The 24,614-nt window shown below is 44.5% G+C and overlaps 3 protein-coding genes across 14 annotated transcripts in view; 1 reads left to right on the forward strand and 2 right to left on the reverse strand.

Moving 5' to 3' along the window:
• Positions 1-19,656, reverse strand: part of LOC144505292 (uncharacterized) — a 51,575-nt gene extending 31,919 nt beyond the window's left edge. For 2 of the 8 annotated variants that reach the window (XM_078231374.1, XM_078231377.1), the window contains exon 1: positions 10,621-10,795. The gene's annotated coding sequence lies outside the window, so the exon portion shown is untranslated. Of the gene's footprint in view, positions 1-1,908; positions 2,160-5,275; positions 5,298-5,693; positions 5,718-5,814; positions 5,876-10,620; positions 10,909-19,639 lie in introns of those variants that run through there. The other 6 variants (XM_078231375.1, XM_078231378.1, XM_078231384.1 and 3 more) reach the window with 6 other exon arrangements.
• On the forward strand, positions 98-23,333 carry LOC144505293 (uncharacterized). Of its 5 annotated transcripts, XR_013499803.1 has the most exons (4): positions 98-173; positions 630-751; positions 21,928-22,128; positions 22,229-23,331. XR_013499803.1 is itself a non-coding variant. In XM_078231387.1 (2 exons), the coding sequence occupies exon 2, from the start codon at positions 1,657-1,659 to the stop codon at positions 2,824-2,826; it is 1,170 nt and encodes a 389-aa protein (XP_078087513.1). In that variant the 5' UTR covers positions 98-173; positions 630-1,656; the 3' UTR covers positions 2,827-5,871. The 5 variants fall into 5 exon arrangements, 1 of the variants encoding a protein (XP_078087513.1); XR_013499805.1 differs by having other exon boundaries at positions 630-720; positions 21,928-23,333; XR_013499802.1 differs by having other exon boundaries at positions 21,928-23,311.
• On the reverse strand, positions 19,650-20,845 carry LOC144505294 (uncharacterized). Its single transcript, XM_078231388.1, has one exon. The coding sequence runs from the start codon at positions 20,760-20,762 to the stop codon at positions 19,662-19,664; it is 1,101 nt and encodes a 366-aa protein (XP_078087514.1). The 5' UTR covers positions 20,763-20,845; the 3' UTR covers positions 19,650-19,661.
• Positions 23,334-24,614: the final 1,281 nt, after the last annotated feature.

Consider the following 24,614-nt stretch of genomic DNA (forward strand, 5'->3'; position numbering starts at 1 on the left):
CTATCTCCCTGAACAAACCCACCTTCCTCTCCCAACATGGCGGCCGGTGAGCGGCCTCCCAGTACGCAGGTGTAGTGTGCGCGCTGTGAGCAGGCTCAGTGTCAGTCACGGTGAGGGAAGCAACTGGAGGAATGGTCACTGAGGCTGGACAGGGAGTTTTATCAACTCTTGAGGTAGGCCTGAGGCCCCGAATAGGAGGCTGTGTTTACCCCGTGGTGATGGGGAAGATTTTGTTGAGGCGATTCTCAGGCTGCTTTAGTTAGTGAAGCTTTTAAACTCAGAGTCTCGTCTCGAATCACAAATTGAGTGGTTATATTTAAAATATGATTTATCTACTAAAAATAAATTCATTTGTTTAAAAACAAGTTTTACAGCATCTGTCAAAACACATTTCAATAGTAATAGCCTGATGTATTTCTGATGAGAATTTTAATATTACTGACTGACAAATGAACATCATTTTGGGGAAAGATTCATCTTAAAATGGTGATGTTTTAATTTACTCTCTAATTTCAAAATTACTTGAAAATGTCTGTTCATGAGCAAATGGCAAAATGAGGCACAATGCACCGGCTGCATTTAGAATCATCCCTCACTTTTTGTGACTCACTGCTTTTGTCTCTCTGCAGGAATTATTTACCCTGGTTTTGTGGCACAAATAAATGCAGGTACAGGACCAGGATAATGGTCACCATGATGTTTCAGCAGCGAACAGAGCAGGTCTGTGCTCACTGGGAATGTAACAGAGAGTGTGAGTGGCGTATGTTCGTATGAGAAAAAAATATTGACTTGTTCATTTTATTCTCACTCTGCACATGGGCCAAAGAACTGAATTCAGCTGGAGTGGTGCTGGTTGATGCTTGGAATGAGACATTAAATAGTGGAGGTGGTGTGATGAGTTTGGATGAGATGGTGAGATGAGGGGTGGCACAGCACTGCTGCCTCATAGCTCCAGGGACCCGGGTTCGATTCCTGGCTTGGGTCACTGTCTGTGTGGAGTTTGCACATTCTCCCCGTGCCTGTGTGTGATTTGTCTGGGTGCTCCGGTTTCCTCCCACAGTCCAAAGATGTGCAGGTGAGGTGGATTAGCCATGCTAAATTGCCCCTTAGCATCCAAGGATGTGTAGGTTAGAGGGATTAGCAGAGTAAGTATGTGGGGTTGTGGGGAAAAGGGCCTAGGGTGGGATTGTTGTCAGTGCAAACTCAAGGGGCGAATGACTTCCTTCTGCACTAGAGGGTTTCTATAATTTCAGCCCAGATAAGAGAGACAATGATTTAGAGGGTAAATAAGAGCAAATAATGTTTCATGGAAACTAGAATTGTCTGTTCTGAATCAGCTTTCTGAACTCTGTTTCCATGATATTTGAAGAAGAGGATTTACAGCCAGTCAACTCAAACTAAACTTCATGTCAAGGTTGGGCAGTGCCATTCGATTCACCATGACCTAAACATCTTTGGCCTTTGACAGTGGAAGGAGAACTATTGCCCTGTTTGTGGAAAAAATATTTCATAATTCAGTGTGACTGGAAAAGCACCAAGAGCCACACACACATCCGAGTGAGAGTGTTCTGGTGTCCTGACTGTGGAAAGAGTTTGAACCAGTCATTCTGCTAGAAAAGGAAATCACAGCATTCAGAGTGGGTATAAACTAGATAAATGTTGTGCGTGGATGAAACTTCATCCAAACTGGAGAGAGTCAAGCACACTGGCACCATGGAGAAACCATGGAAATGTTCAGACTGTGGGAAAGGATTCAGTTATGCATACCTGCTGGAAAACCATCAACGCAGTCACACTGGGGAGAAACCATTCACCTGCTCTGTGTGTTGGAAGGGATTTACTTTGTCATCCCACCTGCTGTTACACCAGCGTATTCATACTGTGGAGAGACCTTTCAGCTGCACTTACTGTGGAAAGAGGTTCTCATGTTCATCTAACCTGAATGCACATCACCGAGTTCACACTGGAGAGAGGCCGTTCAGTTGCTTGTTGTGTGGGAAGGATTTCTCTTGGCGATCAAGTCTTCGGTCACACCAGCAAATTCACACAGGAGGGAAGCCATTCACTTGCTCAGTGTGTGGGAAGCGATTCACTCTATCATCCAAACTGCTCTCTCACCAGCGAACTCACACTGAGGAGAGGCCGTTCAGCTGCACTCTCTGTGGAAAGAGATTCAGGTCTTCTAACCTCAATGCACACAAGCGAGTTCACAATGGGGAGAGACCATTCACCTGTTCATCGTGCGGGAAGGAATTGACTAAATCGTCCAGCTTTTTGTCACATCAGCGAATTCACACACAGGAGAAGCCATTCAGCTGCAATCACTGTGGGAAATGTTTCAGGCAGTTATCAGCCCTCACTGCACATCAACGCATTCACACTGGGGAGAGGCCATTCATCTGCTCCATGTGTGGGAAGGGATTCATTCAGTGTGGCAGCTCGCATTTACACAAACTCACTCACACTGGGGAGAGGCCATTCACCTGCTCTGTGTGTGGGAAGGGATTCAAGCAGTCATCCCACCTGCTGACACACCAGCGTGTTCACAGCGAGGAGAGACCTTTTAAATGTCCAGACTGTGGAAAGTGCTATAAAAGTTCAGGGGAACTGATGTCGCATCAACGTATTCACACAGATGAGAGACCATTCAGGTGCTCTCACTGTGGGTTTGGGTTCAAGCGATCATCTGAACTCACTGTACACCAGCGACTTCACACTGGGGAGAGACCATTCACCTGTTCTGAGTGTGGGAAAGGATTCACTCAGTCATCCCACCTGCTGATGCACCAGCGAGTTCAAAACTGTCGAGAGACCTTTCCCGTATAAAAGTTCAGGGAACTGATGTCCCATCGATCTGATCACGCTGCTTAGGGACTGTTCAGGTGACCTTACTGTGGGACTGGGTTCAGGAAATCATCCCAACTCACTCTACACCAGTGAATTCACACTGGGGAAAGACCGTTCACCTGCTCTGAGCAGTGGAAGGGATCCGCAGAGATAGTCAACCTGCTGAAGCCAGCACACACGCACATTCATCTCTGAGTATAGGAAGGAATTCACTCAATCATCTCGCCTGCTGAAAGAGCAGAAAGTTTATGAGGAACTATTTTGATGTTGTTTTACTGTTAATCACATCCAGGACTGAACCAAGTTCCTTGGTCTGTTTTTTATTCAAACAAAGACAGTTGTGGTTGTTGGTGGTCGATCGCCTCAGCTTTAGGACATCACTGCAAGAATCTCAGGGGAGTGTCCCAGACCCAACCATCAGTTGCTTCATCAATGACCTTCCTTCCATCAGTTCAGAAGCGGGGAATATTTGCAGCTGACACACTTCAACACCATCTGCAATTCCTCAGATACTGAAGCAGTTCATGTCCCAATGCAGCAAGACCTGGACAATATCCGGGATTTGGCTAACAAGTGGCAAGTAGTAATCATGCCACATTAATGCCAAGCAATGACCATCTTCAACAAGAGAGAACCTAACCATCATACCTTGACATTCAGTGGTATTACCACCACTGAATCCCCCATGTTACCATTGACTAGAAACTGAACTGGACTAGCCTAATAAATACTGTGGCTACAAGAGCAGATCAAATGCTAGGAATATTACTGTGAGTAACTCACCACCTCACTGCCCGAAGCCTGTTCCACCATCTACAAAGCACAAGTCAGGAATCTGATGGGATACTTTTCACCTTCCTGGATTCATGTAACTCTATAACATTCAAGAAGCTCCACTCCCTCCACAATTGACCCAGCAATGTGTGTACCATCCACAAGACACAAGTGCACCCAAGCTCCTTCAAATGCACCTTTCAAGCTTGTGACCGCTATCACCTAGAAGGATAAGGGAAAATGACACATGGTAACATCACTCCCTGGAGGTTCCCTTCCAAGAGAGACACCATCCTGACTTGGAAATATCACCGTTCCTTCAGTGTCACTAGGTCAAAATCCTGGAACTCCCTCCCGAACAGCAGCTACATCATATGACCTGCAGCGGTTCAGGAAGGCGGCTCACCTCCACATCTCAAGGCCAATCAGGGAATTGTATTAATAATGCTGATCTAGACAATGACATCCTGGGAAAGAAGAAAAATCAACATTTTTGTTCTTCCCATTTTAATTGGGGTCAACACGATGCTTTTTTTATTCATTCATGGGACAGGGGCATCATTGGCTGTCCAGCATTTATTGCCCATCCCGAGTTGCTCTTGTTCAGAGGGCAGTTGAGAGTCAATCACATTGCTATGGCTCTGGAGTCACATGAAGGTCAGACCAAATAAGGAAGGCAGACTTGCTTCCCTAAAGGACATTATTGAGCCAGATGGGTTTTCCAACAACCGACAATGGTTTCATAGTGTTCAGTAGGTACTCTATTCCAGATAAATTTTATTCAATTCAAATTCCATCACCTACTGTGGTGGATTTCAAATCTGGGTCCCCAGAACATTTGTTGAATTTCTGGATTAATAGTCTAGCAATAATACCACTAGGCCATCGCTTCCTGCTGCTCGATCACCTTCTTCATCTCCTCCTGTCAGTCATCCATTCCTCTCAATCCTGTTCCATTCATCATTCATATTTCTATCTAGGCATCACTCCATCTGGTTGAGAGCTTTCCTATTATTCTTCCTGACAGTTCCACGTCCATCACTTGCCTCACCACATTTCCTCTCTCTCTCTCCCCAAATTATTTCAATATCTGCTCTGCTACTTACTTCAACATTTCCACAATCTTCATTAAATGCTGGTTCCTGATCTTGTTTGTTACTGTCATTCCACACATTCATCTCAGTATCAATATCTCATCATTAGTATCCAGTCTTGTTACAAGTTTCTGCACTATATAGCAAGGCCGTTCTCACAACTGTAGTGTAGATTCTTCTTCACAATTTCAGTCACATTTTTTCATCACAACACTCCATGGCCCTTCATCCCGAAAATCAGAAACCCACACTGTGGTGAACAGTTTGATTCAGACTCAGACAGTGGCCAGGATAACAACAAAATCCAAGCAATGCAGTCCGATGGAAACTCGCTGATGTTTCAGCAGGTTGAATGACTGAGTGAATTTCTTCCCACACTCAGCTCAGTTCACTCAAGTGTGAGTGAGTTGACATTTCATCAGGAATTTAGTGCTTTTAAAATTCTTGACACAGAGAACAAATAGAAGGTCTCTGAACAACTTAATGAGCAAGTGAGGCTGGCTGCACAAGTGAATCATTTCCTGCATAAGCACACGAATAGCATCCTGGTGTAAACGCACATGTTGCAAGGGACTGAATCCCTGAAATATAACAAAAGTTTTTTAAAGTTTAAAATTTATTTATTAGTGTCACAAGTAAGTCTTATATTAACACTGCAATGAAGCATCTGTGAATTTCATCAAGTCGCCACACTCCGGCGCCTGTTTGGGTCAATGCACCTAACCAGCATGTCTTTCAGACTGTGTGAGGAAACCGGAGCACCCAGAGGAAACATGCAGACACGGGGAGCACCCAGAGGAAACATGCAGACACAGAGAATGTGCAGACTCCACACAAACAGTGACCCAAGCCGGGAATCGAACCCGGGTCCCTGGCGCTGTGAGGCAGCAGTGCTGACCACTGTGCTACCGTGCCCTCCATTGGATGTGACAAAGTTCAGTTATGGAGCAGCTTAATTTAGAGAAAGGCAGGACTAACCTATAGACTAAAAGATAAAGTTCAGGTTGAGATTTGGAGAACAGCGAGAGCTATACACATTCTGTCATATCTGGACAGCAGATTGCTATTTCTCGTAGCTTCTGGTTTTTTGCTTTCCTACATTTTTTGTCGTCTTTTCTGTTTTCTCCATCGCACCAAACCTCTCGGGGATCATTCTTATGCTGTTTTGCAGGAAATCATGATCATATGAAAAACAAAATCAAGGAAATCCAGTAATTTGAAATATGTTCTGGTTATATATTTTTAAACTATTTAAAAATGGGAATGGTGCAGTGGCAGGGACGGTTTGGCTGGGTTAATGGGTGGCACAGTAGTTAGCACTGCTGCCTCACAGTGCCCGAGACCCGGGTTCAATTCCAGCCTTGGGTGACTATCTGTGTGGAGTTTGTACATTCTCCCCATGTCTGTGTGGGTTTCCTCCGGGTGTTCCGGTTTCTACCCACAGTTCAAAGATGTGCGGGCTAGGTTGATTGGCCATGTTAAATTGCTCCTCGTGTCCCAAAATGTGTAGTTTAGGGGGATTAGAAGGGTAAATATGGGGTTACGGGGATAGGGGCTGGGTGGGATTGTTGTCAGTGCATGCTCGATGGGCTGAATGGCCTCCTTCCACACTGTAGAGATTCTAACTAATGCTTTTGAGATTTTGATGAGCCTAGCAATCCTGAAAAGAGATGTTTTTTGAATGCAAGTTTCTAACAATGCAGAAAAGAATGTCAAGGGCTAGGATAGGATGTTAGAGATTCAAAGGAGGAGATGAGGTGCAAACTTTTCAATTACATTCTGAAAGATGGACTAACAAAATGAAGGTAATTAAGTGTGCTTTCTGAGGTTTGTTCAGCTAAGGCAAGATCAAAAATGAAAACAGTATATCAGCAGCAATTTTCAACCCAGGCAAGCTTGCTGTTTGAGACCTCAGTCAACAGCAGGAAAAGCGGTGTGAGCTCCCAGCTGACTGCGTCTGTGGATAACCAATTGTTCTGTCAGAAGCAACGCTGAAAAATATAAGTGCCTGATGTAGTAACTAATACTGGATTTTGCCTATAGTTTTAAAAACCCTATAGGATGTTTTGTGGGACAGTTTGGCTCTCAAGTTAGGGAATTAAAGGTGTTTGGAACTGGGTACGTTTAGGTATGCTGTCTATAGCCATTGAGTTAAGTTGTATTTTTAGTTGACTTTCTTATTGTGTATTTCATTATTTAATAAACATTTAGTTAAAATAATCGCAATGGCATCCTTCTCTGGCTTTCACATCTCCCCTCAAATTAAACCAAATTGCAAAAATACAGATGAAGGCAGGTGTTAGAAGTTTCTGGCGTTTGGACACCCTGGTGTCCACCATCAGCTGTGCTCTTAACACTAGAAACCCCCAGACTGGCTCCCTGAGGCTACCAATTGGAACTGTCCATATACATTTCACTCTTCACGGTGCAAATGAATGGCTTCTCCCCAGTGTGACAGCATTGATAAGTTTCCAGCTGAGATTAAAAAACTGAATCCCTTACCACAGTCCCCACATTTCCACGGTTTCTTCCTTTTGTGGTTGTCCTTGTATTTCTCTAGTTTGGATGACCATTTTAAGCCTTGTATAGGATTACACTGCATATACGGCACAGAAGCAAGCTATTTGGTCCACCAGTCCAGTCCTTGTTGATGCTTATGTTCTACTCAAGCCTCCTCCCATCTTTCCACTTCTAAACTTATTGTAACTCGATATTCCCTTCTCCCTTGTTCTTTGGCCTCCCATGAAGACATTGATACTATTCACTTCACCCACTCCCTGTGATGGTGGTGAGTTGCACACTCACCATTCTCTGGGTGAAGAAGTTTTTCCTGAATTCCCTATTTGTATCATGTATCTTGTGCAGTTTTTTTTGTGCAGGTAGTTCTATGCATTGGTGCTATTTTGTCTGTACACAGCAGTCCTTGTTACTGCAGCAGCATAATTCATCTTAATTGCGAAAGTATTTGTTTTAATCTGGACTAATGCAGGGTTGCTATTTTAGTGTTTTCCACTGGGGTTATTCAGAGTGGGGCTTGATCAGGTTTTGACTGAAAAAGTCAGGCCAACCCCCCACTCCCCTCACAGTTATCACAGCTCTGGTAGCACCTAACCCAACACCACCCATCCACTCAAATGGAGACTCATAGCAAGCTGTTCATTAACTTTTGCCATGAGAGAGGTCACCTTGCCAAACCCATTACGCCATCTCCCCCACTCCCAGTTTTTTCCCTCCCTCTGCTCTGGCTGCGTTCAGTTCACGAGACTCCAGGATGGTATGTTGCCTCCCTGGTGCTCGGGTCAAGGATGTCTCGGGGCAGCTGCAGGACATTCTGAAGGGGGAGGGCGAACAGCCAGTGGTCATAGTACACGTTGGTACAAATGACACAGGTAAAAAAAGGGTCCTAAAAGCAGAATACAGGGAGCAATGGAGAAAGTTAAGAAATCGGACCTCAAAGTTAGTGATCTCAGGATTACTACTGGTGCCACGTGCTAGTGAGAATAGAAATGACAGGATATATCAGATAAATACGTGGATGAAGAGATGGCGTCAGGGGGAGGGTTTCAGATTCCTGGGGTATTGGGACCGGTTCTGGGGGAGGTGGGACCTGTACAAATTAGATGGGTTACACCTGGGCAGGACTGGGACTGATGTCCTCGGGGAGTGTTTGCTAGAGCGGTTGGAGAAGGTTTAAACTAATATGCCAGGGGAATGGGAACCTATGTAAGGAGTCAGAGAAGGAGGGAGCAAGGACAAAAACAAAAGGTAGAAAAGGGAATAAGACAAGTGATAGGGAGAGAAAGCAAGGACAAAGTTCAAATAGGGCTATAGAAAAAAATACTGGGATCAAGAAAAACAATGTTAAAAAGACAAGCTTAAAGGCTTTGTACCTTAATGTGCGGAACATTTGCAATGAAGTGAATCAACTAAATTCATAGCGAAGGTTTACCAGGCTGATTCCGGGACTGATGTATGAGGAGAGATTGACGAGGTTAGGATTGCTTCCACTGGATTCAGACGAATAAGGGGGGGATGTCATAGAAACTTACAAAATTCCAGCACGACTGGACAGGATAGATGCAGGGAGGATATCCCCAATGTTAGGGGAGTCCAGAACCAGGGTTCACAGTCTGAGGATTCAGGAGAGATGTGGAGATGCCGGCGTTGGACTGGTGTAAACACAGTAAGAAGTCTCACAACACCAGGTTAAAGTCCCAACAGGTTTATCAAATAAACCTGTTGGACTTTAACCTGGTGTTATGAGACTTTTTCCTGTGATTCAGGAGAGACCAGTGAGGACAGAGGTGAGGAGACATTTCTTCACCCAAAGAGGGGTGAGCCTGTGGAATTAATTACCACAGGAAGTAGTTGATGCCAAAACATTGAATGCATTCAAGACGCGGCTGGATATAGCACTTGGGGCAAATGGGATCAAAGGTTATGGGGAAAAAGCAGGATTAGGCAGGATATTGAGTTGGATGATCAGCTATGATAATGAATGGCAGAGCAAGCTGCTGCTATCTTCTATGTTTCTATGAGCCACTTTGTGCAGAGTGAGAATATAATCAATGAATCAAATATTTTCTCTCCTAGCCATTGGGACCCTGAAACCCTGACCACTCTCTATTGCTTCACCAAGATGACTGCACATAAAGCTGGAAGGCCCTGCAACTGCAAATGCAGGATCTGCAGGCTTTTGGGAGGTGTTGCGACCTCCAGTGGGTGTTTCTGAATCCTCCATATCCACCTCCCAGAGTTTCTTTCCTTCCCAGAGATCAGAGTCTAATTGATTCGAGCCCAAAATGTAACCTGATTTATTATCTCCCACATCCTCTGATATGAACCATCCTCCACTCGCTGAACCAGGTTGGCGGCTGTTAACCTGGACCTATTCCTGAGAGGGAGAAGCTCTGTTGCTGCAAACTAGGGAGCTGACAATTATTCTGAAAAGTTTGTGGATCAACAAAGTGTTTCCAAATCCTCCCAGTCCAGCCAACCGCTCTATCACGACACAGTGGCACAGTGGTTAGCACTGCTGCCCTCACAGCGTCAGGAACACAGATTCAATTCTGGTCTTGGGTGACAGTGGGTGTGGAGTTTGCACGTTCTCCCTAGGTCTGCATGGGTTTCCTCCAGGTGCTCTACTTTCCTGTCAGTCTATAGATGTGCAGGTAAGGTGGAGCTGCCATGCTCAATGTGTGGAGTTACAGGCATAGATAGGGCAGAGGGTAGGGCTGGGGTGGGTGCTCTTTTGCACAGTCAGTACAGACTCTGCATTGTATGAATTTGATGCTTCTATGGGAAAATTAGCCGCTCGTCATCACTGTGCGTGCTCTAACTGACAATTGACATCAACTCCAGGCGAATAAGGAGTGTGCCCAAAGTGGTTAGTTCTCAAACCATAATAAAGGCAAAATGCTGCAGGTGCTGGAAACTGAAATCAGAACAGAAAATGCTGGAAAATCTCAGCATGTCTGACAGCACCTGTGGAGAAAGAATAGAGCCAACGTTTCGAATCAGAGCTGAAGACAAGGAAAATTGGGCAGGATTTACATTGTGGGGAGGGGTGCTGTAATTGATCAGGATGGCAAAAAAAAACAAAGGAATGCCACCCCCCCTCAATTACAACCCACCCAGTACAAATCTTGTCCTATTTTCCCTGTCTTCAGCTCTGACGAAGGGTCATCCAGACTCGGAATGTTGGCTCCATTCGCTCTTCAACTACGCTGTCAGACCTGCTGAGATTTTCCAGCATTTCTATTTTACTTCTCAGACCAATCAGGCAAACAAAGGGGAGTAACAGAGACCGGGCTCCATTAATGTTCAATTCTCCAGCCGCAGACTGACCCTTTTCGAAATAGCGAGTATTAACCCAGAGGGATGGACAACAAATGCTGGCCCTTACCAGTGAAGCTGTCGCCTGGAAAACCCCGAACAATCGTCTTTCAAATGCCGTCCCCAAACTCCGCATTCGTGGCTTGAGGCCTACACGGGGCTTTTATGAATCCTTCCAGCTAACTTGCTGGCTCCATCCCTCCCTCGTCACCCGCTGACAGTTACAAGGCAACAACTTCAGTGAGGAGCCCTAATCGGCAGTGCGCATGTCCCAACTCACAATGCCCGGTTGATTGGCAGCAACGCCGGAGCAATCGGAAAATGCGGACGGAGATGGATGACCGAGCTCCGAGCAGCCGGTCCGCCAACCAATCGGAGTGAATGAGGGGCGGGGCTGAGCCCGGATTTCCCTCAGTGGAGCAGAGATCCAGGGTCGTGCTGTGGTTGCAAATTCCATCATGGAAGCTGGTGGAATTTCATTGCAATTCATAAAATGTGGAATTCCGAGCTCGTCTCAGTGAGGATGCCAAAAATTTATTGTTGAATACCATAAAACTAATGCTGCCCTTCAGAGAAAAGAAATCTTACACAATCTGCATGTGTGAATCATATAAGCCAAACGGCTAATTCAAACTGTCCTCTGAAATGACCCAGCAAGCCACTCGGTTCACAGGAAATTAAGGGTGGGCAACAAATGCTGGCCTTGCCAATGACGCCCAAGAAGGATTTTGTTTTGGTCAAAACAATAGGGAAGTCACTTATTCTTTGGAAGGCGTGAGTCTAGGTGGGGGAACATAGGGATCTTGAAATACAAATACACCAATCACTAAAAGCTGTGTCACAGGTTACCAAGGCGGTAAATCAACCCGAACACCTGGTTTTATTTCTCCAGTGATTGAAAAGTTGAACCTTACATCAATGACAGTGAAATTATTGGAGAGGATTCTTCGTGACAGAATTTATTCCCACTTAGAAATAAATGGATGTATTAGCGAGAGGCAACATGGTTTTGTGAAGGGGAGGTCGTGTCTCACTAACTTGATTGAGTTTTTCAAGGAAGTGACGAAGATGATTGATGAGGGTAGGGCAGTGGATGTTGTCTACATGGATTTCAGTAAGGTCTTTGACAGGGTCCCTCATGGCAGACTGTGCAGAAGGTGAAGTTGCATGGGATCAGAGGTGGGCTGGCAAGATGTATACAAAATTGGCTCGGTCAGACGGTAACAGTGGAAGGGTGCTTCTCTGAATGGAGGGCTGTGATAAGTGGTGTTCCTCAGGGATCAGGATTGGGATCTTTGCTGTTTGTTACATTTTCCTCTAAATCATATATATATATACGTAACTGGTTTGATTAGTAAGTTTGCTGATGACACAAAGGTTGGTGGATTTGCAGAGAGTGAAGAGGACCATCAGAGGATACAGCAAGCTATAGATCAGTTGGAGACTTGAGCGGAGAGATAGCCGAAGAAGTCTAATCCGGACAAATGTGAGGTAATGCATTTGGGAAGGTCTAATACAGATAGGAAATATACAGTAAATGACCGAACCTTTAAGAGTATTGATAGGCAAAGGGACCTGGGTGTACAGGTACACAGGTCACTAAAAGTGGCAACACAGGTCGACAAGGTAGTCAAGAAGGCATGCAGCATGCTTGCCTTCATCGGCCGGGGCATTGAGTTTAAAAATTGGCAATTCATGTTGCAGGTTTATAGTACCTGAGGCCGAATTTGGAATATTCTGTTCAATTCTGGTCGCCTCACTACCAGAAGGATATGGAGGCTTTGGAGAGGGTACAGAAAAGATTTACCAGGCTGTTGCCTGGTATGGAGGGCATTAGCTATGAGGAGAGGTTGGCGAAACTTGGTTTGTTCTCACTGAAACGATGGAGGTTGAGGGGCGACCTGATGGACGTCTACAAGATTATGAGAGGTATGGACAGAGTGGCTAGTCAGAAACTTTTTCCCAGGGTAGAAGAGTCAATTACTAATGGGCATAGGTTTAAGGTGCGAGGGCAAGTTTTAAAGGAGATGTACGAGGCAGGTTTTTACGCCGACGGTGGTGGGTGTCTGGAACTCGCTGCCGGGGGAGGTAGTGGAAGCAGATACGATAGTGACTTTTAAGGGGCATCTTGACAAATACATGAATAGGATAGGAATGGAGAGATATGGTCCCTGGAATGGCAGGGGGTTTTAGTTAAGTCGGGCAGCATGGTCAGTGCTGGCTTAGAGGGCTGAAGGGCCTGTTCCTGTGCTGTAATTTTCTTTGTTCTTATGTTCAACCTGTATCAAGCCTTGTTTAGAACACCGTGTAGTTCTGATTTCCGTATTATAGAAAGGTCACCATATTATAGAGGCATTGGAGAGGATGCAGAGAAGATGGACCATGGTGATGCCACAAAATATGTATTTACATGTCAGGAATTGATTGACACACTGGGTATTAAAAATGAAGGCTGAAAATTGACCTAACAGAGATCTTTAAAATGATTAAAGATTTTTATTGAGAGGATCGAGAAAAAATATTTCCAAATGTGATGAACAGCAAAGCTGCAGATCATCAGCATAAGATAGTCACCAAGAAATCCCATAGGGAATTCAGAAACAAGTCCTTTACCAAGAGAGCAGTGAGAATGTGGAACTCGCTACGACAGGGAATGGTTGAAGGGAGTATTTTTTTAATTCATTCATGGGACATGAGCGTCGCTGGCTAGCCAGTATTTCTTGCCCATCTTTCGTTGTCCTTGAGAAGTTGGTGGTGAGCTGCCTCCTTAAAATGCTGCAGTCCCCATGCTGTGGGTTGCCCCACAATGCCGTTAGGGAGGGAATTCCAGAATTTTGACCCAGCGACTGTGCAGAAGTGGTGATATATTTCCAAGTCAGGATGATGAGTGGCTTGTAGGGGAACATGCAGGTGGTGCTCCCATGTATCTGCTGCCCTTGTCCTTCCACATGGACGAGTGATAGTCGTAGCGTCATGCCAAATTTCATTCTAGATGGAAATGGTTGTGGGTTTGAAAGGTGCTGCATAAGGATCTTTGGTGAATTGCTGCAGTACATCTTGCAGGTAGTACACACTGCTGCTACTGAGCGTCAGTGGTGGAGGGAGTGGATGTGGTGCCAATCAAGAGGGCTGCTTGGTCCTGGATGGTGTCAAGCTTCTTGATTGTTGTTGGAGTTGCACCCATCCAGGCAAGTAGAGGGTGTTCCATCACACTCCTGACTTGTGCCTTGTAGATGGTGGACAGGCTTTGAGGAGTCAGGGGATGAGTTATTTGCCGCAGTATTCCTAGCATCTAACCTGCTCTTGTAGCCATTGTGTATATGTAGCGAGTCCAGTCTTCTGGTCAATGGTAACCTCAGGATGTTGACAGTGGGGGATTCAGTGATGGTAACACTGAATTCTAGGGTGATGGTTTGAGCGTGTCTTATTGGTGATGGTCATTGCCTGGCATTTGTGTAGCGTGAATGCTACCTGCCACTTGACAGCCCAAGCCTGGATATTGTACAGATCTTGTTGTATTTGAATATGGATTGCTTCAGTATCTGAGGAGTATAGCATAGATGTATTTAAGGATAAGCTGGACAAATAAATGAGGCTGAAGATAACACATTCATAGATTTGAATGAGGGAAGACTTCATGGAGGCTGAAGTAGAGAAAACTGCCCAATGTGGGCTGGTTGTAGTGAATAGCCTGATTCTGTGCTGTACATCCTGCGTAAGAGGAAAGGGATCTTTTATCTTAGATTATCATTATTCAGCCAAAACTCACTCTCCCTTGTTTTGTGTTGAAATCAGGCTTTATCAAAATATTACAGCAGCAATGTTCCTTTAAATATGCAGATCAAGGGTCATGCTCAGTGCAGCAACAAAACTGTGTCCTCATTATGCCTTTGCACTGGACCCCGAGAGAAACCAGATGTTTAGGTGTCCAGATCACCAACAACTTGTCCTGATCCCCCATGCCGACACTATAGTTAAAAAAGCCCACCAATGCCTCTACTTTCCCAGAAATAAGGAAATTTGGCAAGTCCGCTACGACTCTCACCAACCTGTTTTTTCAATAAAGCTTGTTTTGATAAAAGATCCTGAATTTGTCAGTGAAATTATGGAGCATCCTATCTTCACATTTATGCCAAAATAGAAAAATTGTTAGGGTCTAGTCCTGCTTCATAATATATCTTGGGATTTGGCTTCAGAAATCTAACAGTGGAAGGGAGGAGAGAAAGGGGGAACCACAGAAAATACTAACCTGAGAATCCAACTGGGGCAAACGGGACACTGAATGATATGGATACGCTTGGAAATGTAGATTATGTGATCCCCAGTGTGTATGTGTGGGGCGGGGAGAAAGCGGGGGGGGGGGTTTCCAACTAATGGCCAGTCCTCCAGCCAATAGCACCCCAACAAGGGGGTAGGGTGTGGGATGGAGCTCAGATGCTCTAGAGCAGATTGAGAGGCACTGGCCCCAGCTCAGAGCAGCTGGGCCAGCACAGAGACTGGAGTGGAGATTGGGGCTGCTCTGGACAGGAGAAGCAAAGGCAAATATAAAATTATAATTAATGATAATAATGTACTATTTATTCATTGTATATAAAAGTAAATAGACAAACTTTTAAGAGATGTGAGACAACAGCAACCTGACCAAGAGCCAAACTGCAAGTCTGCCAAGCCTGCGCCATCAGCACACTCGTCTACAATAGTGCGATCTGGACAATATTCCTTAATGTGGAGATGCCGGCGTTGGACTGGGGTGAACACAGTAAGAAGTCTCACAACACCAGGTTAAAGTCCAACAGGTTTATTTGTAGCAAATACCAGAAGCTTTCGGAGCGCTGCTCCTTCGTCAGATGGAGTGGAAATGTGCTCTCAAACAGTGCACAGAGACCTCTGACGAAGGAGCAGCGCTCCGAAAGCTTATGGTATTTGCTACCAAATAAACCTGTTGGACTTTAACCTGGTGTTGTGAGACTTCTTACAATATTCCTTAGTCAGGAGAAAAGGATGAACAGTTTCTACCTTTGCAGTCTCAGATGTATCACTAGCATCACATAGTCGCTAACTCAGGGGCCCTGGCACATGCTAATTTCATCCACTTGTTTGAAATTCAATGATCTTTGTGGTGGCTCGGTCACATGCATTGGGTGGATGTGGACGGTAAACACAGACATCTTCTGTACAGTGAACTCGGCACTGGTTAACAATCCTCTGGGGATCCAGGCCTCCAGTAAAAGCAGGATATGAAGGTCGTGGGCAACGATACTGACAATTGTTGGCAAACAATGATTGAGAGGCAGTGGCACAGTGGAATTATCACTGGAATAGTAATCCAGAGACCCAGGGTACTGCTCTGGGACCCATGTTCAAATCCAACCATGGCAAAATTGAATTTTAATCTGGAATTAAAAGTCTGATGACCATGAAAACGTTGTTCTTAAAAACCCACTAATCCTCCTTAGGGAAGGAAATCTGCCACCCTTTATCTGTTCTGGCCTACTTGTGTCTAGCCCACAGTAATGTGGTTGACTCTCAAATGTCCTCTAAAATGGAGGGCAGTTCAGGATGGGCAATAAGTGCTGGCCAGCCAACGATGCCCACATCCCATAAAAATGTTTTCAAAAAATTGCCACTGGCTGTGACTTCTGGAGGCTGACTGCTCGGAAGGGTCTTGTAAGAGCTGGCTGAGTAAAGGACTCAGGGAGACAGAGATCAGTGCAAATGCAGCAGAGACCATCATGAGAGAATAGGACCCCTCAGCCACACCAGGTGATGTTTAACACAGTGCAAATCAGCCCTCAACATTCAATGGGCATTATCATCAGTGAAGCCCTAACTATCAACATCCTGGGGGTTACTACTGACCAGAAATGAACTGTTGTTGCAAGAGCAGGTTTAAAGTTATGAATTCTGTGGCATGTAACTCACCTGTTAATTCCCCTAGGCCTGTCCACCATCTACAAGGTAAAAGTCAGGAGTCTAATGGAATAATCTTGCTTTGGTGAATGCAGGTGCAACAAAATTCAACAAGCTCAACACCATCCAAGACAAAGCAGCCCACTTGATTGGCACCCCTTCCACAAACATTCACTCCTTCCACCAATGACACAGTGGCAGCTGATGGCAGTACCATCTTCATGCAGGAATTCACCCAGGCTCCTTTGACATCACCTTCCAAACCACAACCTCTCACATCTAGAAGGACAAGGGCAGCAGATGCATGGGAACACCACCACCTGGATGTTTTCCCACTCACCATCCTGATCGCTATCCCTTCACTGTTGCAGCATCAAAATGCTGGAGTTCCTTTCCTAAACAGCACTGTGGAGGTTCCTATAACACACAGATTGCAGCGGTTCAAGAAGGCACTCACAACTCCATTCTCAGCGGTAATTATAGATGGGAACAACTGCTGAATTAACCACCAATGCACAAGAAAGAATATTTTTAAAATCATCTCAGGAGATGGAAGACTGCCAAAGAAAAGAAAAACACTTTTATGAACAAGCATTTTGCATCATCTTGCCAGTTGAAGACATTAAAATCATCCCAAGAATAGCAGATAATCAGGGTTAAAAGGAGGAAGCAACTAACAATAATCACAATTACTCGAGAAAATCCACTTGCAATCTATTGGAACTATGAGATTTCAAGTCTTCTCGACCTAATGAATTGTGTTTTTTTACTTCACTCATGGGATCTGGGGCTTTGCTGGCAGGGCCAGCGTTTATTGTCCATCCCTAACTGCTCTTCAACTAAATGGCTTGCGAGGACATTTCAAAGGACACTTAAGATTTGCCATGGCTCTGGAGTCACATTTAGGCCAGGGTTCCTTCCCTAAAAGACATTAGTGAGCCAAATGAGTTTGTATAACAATCGACAATGGTTTTATGATCATCCTTTGACTTTTTGTTCCAGATTTTATTGAATTTAACTGGTGGGATCTGCTCTGGTGGGACTGATCAGCAAGATCCCCTTGCACTGGCTTCTGTTTCAAACAGAGCATTACCCCCTGGTCTCTGAGTTTCTAGTCCATTGACACTACCACTACACAACTGCCCTTAGAGTCATAAAGGAAATGGCTGCTGTGAAAGTGGATGCATTGGTTGTAATCTTTCAAAATTCAGTGGATTCTGGAAATGTCCAGCAAATTGGAAAATCGGAAATGTAACATTGTTATGCATGAAGTGGGGAGACAAAAATATCAGTTAGCCTAACATTTGTCTCTGGGAAAATGCTGGAATCCATCATTAAGAAAGTCAGCAGAGTCAACATGGCTTTGTGCAAGGGAAATCGTGCTTGACAAATTTAGTAGATTTATTTAAGGATGTAACAAGTAGGGTAGATAGAGGTAAACTAGGAGATGTAATATATTTAGAAAAGACATTCTAAATGGTGCCACATAAAAAAAGTGACTGCACAAGATAACACCCTATGATTTTGGGGTAATACATGAGCATGGATAGAGAAGCGAGGGGATAAATTGTCATTTTCAAGTTGGCATACCGTTACTTGTGGGGTAGCACAGGGATCAATGTGGGGCTTCAACTATTTACAAGTGATGTAAATTACTTAGAATAAGGGATGGACTGCATTGTAGCCAAATTGGTTGCTGTACAAAGATAGGCAAGAACGGAATTTGTGAAGAGGAAACAAAGAGTTGGCAAAGGTTATAGATAGGAAAGGTGAGTGGGATAAAATTGGAAGATAGAGTATAATGTGGGAAACATGGGGGTTTCTACCTAGGTAAGAATTGGGCGAACTCAACACAGGAGGGGAGGTGAGGAACATCATCAGATCAGGAATAGATCATGAATAGATCATTTAGCTTAATCGCCATTCAATCAGAAGATGGTTGATCTGACAACCTGTAGACCTCCAGCCCATATCCCTTAATACTATTGGTTAACCATGACAACCATGCCAGTGGTAACACTTTCAAATCCAAACAAGTAGCTATTGGAATGAATTCATGGAATCACTACACTGCAGAAGTTCAGCCCATCGAGCCTGCGCCGCCAACAATCCCACTCAGGCTATATCCTTGTAATCTCATATATTTACTCTGCTAATACCCCTGACACTAAGGGATAATTCACCTAACCTGTACATCTTTGGAGTGTGGGAGCACCCGGAGGGAACCCATGCAGACACGGGGAAAACGTGTAGACTCTGCACAGACAGTGACCCAAGCCGGGAATTGAATCCGGGTCCCTGGTACTGTGAGACAGCAGTGCTAACCACTGTGCCACCGTGCCGCCCAGTGCTGCACCAGAAGAATGCAAATGGCTAGCTTTATCTGTCGCTCAAATATTCAGATTTGAAAAGTGTCCAATATAACTCAAGTAATGCTGGGAAGGTAAGGTATCTTGAAAATTTGGCCACTAGCTGAAGCCAGCCATTTTAAATGTGGCCAATAGGTGAAGCCAGCCATTTTAACATTGTTACTGTGCAATAGCAACATGAGTGGTATTTTCCACTAACAGGATGCAGCTTCAAAAAACATTCTGTCTACAACACAGATCAGTAACAATTTCAGTGTCACTGTGATGCCAGGTTTGTAGGTCATACACCCCAATAACCGCTGGATCAAATCACATTTTATGCCCCTTCGGGAGCCTGAAATAGCTAAAGTGCTAATCATAGTCAACCAGGTAATACCTGTAAAACCCAGAATGCACCAGGTCATTAGATATGATTCTGCGATTCAATAACAATTGCTGAACATTCCTTATTGCGCTCAGAATTACACCAGCAACCAATTTAAGATGATCAGTCAGGCTCACAATATGGCTTGCTTACACAGCTAAAAGCGACACATATTCATCAATTGGGAACTGTCCTCAACAAGTCCAAGTATTGTGCCATTTGTGAATTAAATAAAAGTGTGAAGGATAACAGTTCACCGGTGAATTCTCCATGGCAACGCTTTGAACAATCAGAGTTGATTTTTAACCAATTAGCACCATTTTCCGAAGCAGTATAAATTGATGTTCCATTTGAAATTTGGCATTCTACCAACCATCCTGATGACTGCAAGATGAAAAGCTTGAACAGTAAGTCTCCCTTTTTCTCAGGAATACTAAAGTCAGTACCTGCAGAATTGGAGCAGTGCATTCAGTTGTGAACTTGCTGGTGCTTCAACAGGTAGGATGATCGACTGAACCCCTTCCCACATATGGAGCAGGTGAAGGGCTTTTCTCCAGTGTGAACTCGCTGGTGGCTCACCAGGTTGGAGCCTTGAGTAAATCCCTTCCCACATACTGAGCAGGTAAATGGATTCTCCCCAGTATGAACTCGCCGGTGACTTAGAAGATTGGAAGCTTGTGCAAATCCCTTCCCACACACAGAGCAGGTGAAAGGTCTCTCGCCAGTGTGAACTCGCTGGTGTGCCAACAGGTCGGTTGACTGATTAAAACCCTTCCCACACAGGGAGCAAATGAATGGTCTCTCCCCGCTGTGAACTCGCTGATGTCTCAGCAGGCTTGATGACAGAGTGAATCCCTTCCCACACACAGAACACGTGAATGGCCTCTCCCCAGTGTGAAGACGCTGGTGAGCCAGCAGGCTTGTGGACTCAGCAAATCCCTTTTCACACACAAAGCAGGTGAATGGCCTCTCACCAGTGTGTACTCGCTGGTGCCTCAACATATTGGAGGCTTGAGTGAATCCCTTCCCACACACTGAGCACGTGAACGGATTCTCCCCAGTGTGAACTCGCTGGTGTGTCAGCAGGTTAGAGGCATGAGTGAATCTCTCCTCACAGACAGAACAGGCAAATGGTTTCTCTCCAGTGTGAACTCGCTGGTGTGTCAGCAGGTCAGATGACTGAGTAAATCCTTTGTCACATACAGAGCAGGTGAACGGTCTCTCCCCAGTGTGAACTCGCTGGTGTCTCAGCAAAGTTGATGACAGAGTGAATCCCTTCCCACACTCGGGGCAGGTGAATGGTCTCACCCTGGTGTGACTGCGTTGATGAGTTTCCAGCACAGACGGGTGACTGAATCCCTTCCCACAGTCCCCGCATTTACATGGCCTGTTCGTGGTTTTGTCACACTCATGTCTCCCCGGGTCAGATGATCGTTCGAAGCTGCCTCCACATATGGAACCTGTGTACAGTTTGTCCAATTTGCAAATGCTGCTCTTCTCTTCCATATTGCCAACATCTTCAGGTCCTGACAAGTGATGTGAATCAGACAGATTGGTCTTGTAATTCATCTGAGATTTCTGTCTGCAGACTGTTTTCCTGTGAAGGAAGTTTCAATCAGGAATACCAAAAAGTGCAAGAGGAATTCAGAAAAATTTACTAGCTTTCCAATATGTTATTGTACAACTTGCAATCAGTCTCTCTCTCAATGCCGACTTAAATCATAAATGAATAAACAAGGACAATGTCCTTTTAAATGTGCCGAACTGGAGCGGGGAGACGCGCATGCTCAATTGGCTAAAGCTGCAGGATCGGCTCTGCGCCTGCGCTGTGGACTCCTGAGGCTGTCGAACGTTGAAAAACGGAATCATCGACGGAAAGTGAGGTTTCCCAAACCGAATTAGTTCGGGAAAGGCGGGCGGAGACAGTGAGAATCAAATGAAATACAAACTTGAGAGTCCGACCCGGATAACGGGTTACCGATTGCAAGGATGCAACACAACGTTGAGAAGCGAAGACCACGTGATATTGGAGGGTGTGATTGCTGTGAGTGATGTCAACCCTGACCAATAGAAAGAGGGTGGGGCGGGGCTGGAGGATCGAGGGCGCGAAGGGTCCTCCAACCAATAGCAGCGCGGCAAGGGAGCGGGGCGTCTCGTGGCAGTCCAGGTATGCTGGAACGGGTTGTGAGGCGCTGTGACCAGGTGAGAGGAGTGAGTGAGCACAGAGACTGGAGATGTTCGGGGACAGGCAGCTGGAATCAAAGGCAACAAATATATCTATCATGTAAATATTTTTAAATTTACATACTAAACTATACATATATATATCGATCCAGAACGAGAGAACATAGATTTAAAGCGATTTGCAAAAGAAACAAATGTGCAAATAGAGGCTGAAGGGTTCAATAATTAAGTCAAGAAACAAATTATACTGAAATTTAACTTTAAGGACCATATTGCCCAGTAGAAAGGAAGAGAATGAGAATTGGTGGAGAATCGAGAATTCCCAAAACAGCAGTAAAACATTCGAATCCAAGCCCTACGTGAAGTCATTGGTGCCTGAACTAGTGGGAAGAACAAATGAAGTACTTTCCATGCGAGGGGACTTTTAAATTTCCTTCCCCGCAATATGAAAATGCTGATCTTGCATCAGATCCTTTGAATGTTCAAAGTTGGAGGGAAAACTGGATAAATCGTTTTGCCCTCTTGAATTATCTGCTTGTTCTCTCTCCAGAGTGACTGTGCTGCTGTATCAGAAGGTCGGATGACGGTGGAGCCTGTTTTCATTCGCAGGCAAAGAAAATCTTCTCCCTGATCTGACTTTTTTCAGCTTACACTGATAATGGAGTTATTCCTTAAAGTAAACAACAATTCTTTGCATTTATACATCATCTTTAATGTAATGAAAACATCCTGAGATGCTAATGTTAACACAGTAAGGAGTCTAACAACACCAGGTTAAAGTCCAACAGGTTTATTTGGTAGCAAACGCCACTACCAAATAAACCCGTTCGACTTTAACCTGGTGTTGTTAGACTCCTTACTGCGTTTACCCCAGTCCAACGACGGCATCTCCACATCATGCTAATGTTAAGCCAGTGTGTGCTTGTGTTTCTAATTTAGTACCAAAGACATACTGGTATAATTTGTATACAGGAAAACTGGGAATGCACATATTTTGCCAACATTAATCTGACACCATAAAATGTATCATCACATTGTATAACATTCCTGTAGCTTAGTATGATCTTTGCCTAGGTGGATCTATTTGGAATTAACTCCAAATTTGAATTATTTGTTTGTTTATCACACACCTTTATTTTAGCCAAATGTCTTGAAACTGATAGTCTCTCGGGTATATTTATTCCAACAACCTTAAAGCTATCTTTCTTGTTCACAGTTGTCTTTCTACTGCCCCTGTATCAAGTTCATCCAATTTTTATATCTCAATTATTTTTTAGCCACATTTTTCATAACCCGTATCCTATCTGAATCCTTCCCAACGATACAGATTTTGTTCCCAAAAATGTGTCATGAAGCAGAAATTATGAGTACAGTCATGTAAGAGGTAGCCTTTCTTAAGGAGGCCAAGTTTAAAGTTTATTTATTAGTGTCACAAGTCAGCTTACATTAACACTGCAATGAAGTTACTGTGAAAATTCCCTAGTCACCACACTCTGGCACCTGTTCAGGTACAATGAGGCAGATTTTAGCATGGCCAGTGCAACGAACCAACATGTCTTTTGGACTGTGGGAGGAAACCGGAGCACCCGGAGGAAACCCACACGGGCACAGGGAGAATATGCAGTGACCCAAACTGGAATCAAACCCTGGTCTCTGGTGCTGTGAGGCAGCAGTGCTAACCACTGTGTCACCATGCCACCCACAATTTGAAAATTAACCATTACATTAGTTTTGCACATACAAATGTTTTTCTCCAAGATGGAGTATGGTGAAGTGGTGAAGATGATGCCTGTTGCCTTTTTCTTTCTCATCCTGTAGGAATTAGTTTTTACTACAAGGACATGAGCTGGCTCTTTGGGGGTTATTTGATAAGTGTTAAGTTCCAGACTATCCCTGAGGTTTAAAATATTATACAAATAAAAGGTGAACTTGATAAAATATTTTTTTTAAAACTTTATAAATATGTGCGTAGTCTATTTAAGTAATTATTTTAACATACAGTAAGGATGGAAGGACAGGTGATGTGTCAAGGCTGCAGCACGTGGGTGCTCGTATTATCTGCACTCAGTGCTTGTGGGATGAGTAACTTTAGTTCAGAGTCATTGAGCTGGAGGATGAGTTGCAGACACCTCAGCACATCAAGGGAATGGACAATTATCTGGATGCTTTCAGGAAGTTCGGTAAAGGAAGAGTGTACCAAACGTGACCAGACAGATTGTCTGAGAAAGCGGGGCAGAGAGCAGGGGAAGTCACGATTAAATTGCATTTATTTCAATGCATGAGGCCTGACGGGCAAGTCAGATGAACTCAGGGCATGGATGAGTACATGGGATTGGGATATTATAGCTGTTAATGAAACATGGCTAAGTGACCTGCCAATCTTGCCACTCCATGTTCCAGGATACAGATGCTACAAGAAAGATAGGCGGTAGGAGAGGAGAGGAAGTTGCGTTTTTGATTAGGGAAAACATCACAGCAGTACTGAGAGGGGATATATCCGAGGGTTCGCCCAGTGAGCCTATATGGGTAGAACTGAAAAATAAGAAGGGAAAGATCACAGGCCCCAAATCGTCAGTGGGAAATTGAGGAGCAAGTATGTAAGGACATTACCGATAGCTGCAAGAAAAATAGGGTGGTAATAGGGAACTTTAACTTTCCCAGTATTGACTGGGACAGCCATAGCATTAGGGGGCATGGATGAAGAGAAATTTGTTGATTGTATTGAGGAGGAATTTCTCATTCAGTATGTGGATGGCCTGACTAGAGAGGGGGCAAAACTTGATCTCCCCTTTGGAAATAAGAAAGAGCAGGTGACAGAAGTGTTTGCAAAAGATCTCTTTGGGACCAATGACTACAATTCCATTAGTTTTAAGACAGCTATGGAGAATGATAGGTCTGGCCCAAAAGTTAAAATTCTAAATTGGCGCAAGGGCAATTTTGATGGTATTAGCCAGGGGCATTCAAACGTTGATTAGGGGAGTCTGTTGGCAGGCAAGGTTTCCAAAAGTGTGCTAACCAGGATTCAGGGTAAGCACCTTCCTTTTAGAATGAAGGGCAAAGCCGGTAGAAGTAGGGAACCCTGGATGACTCAGGATATTGAGGACCTGGTCAAGAAGAAGAAGGAGGTATATGACATACCTGGGCAGCTGGGATCAAGTGTCCCTTGATCCACTGAAGAGTTTAGAGGGTGTCGGAGTAGAGTTAAGAGTGAAATCAGGAGGGCAAAAAGGGGCATGG

The sequence above is a fragment of the Mustelus asterias genome, chromosome 16, assembly GCF_964213995.1.
Source record: "Mustelus asterias chromosome 16, sMusAst1.hap1.1, whole genome shotgun sequence".
NCBI lineage: Eukaryota > Metazoa > Chordata > Chondrichthyes > Carcharhiniformes > Triakidae > Mustelus > Mustelus asterias.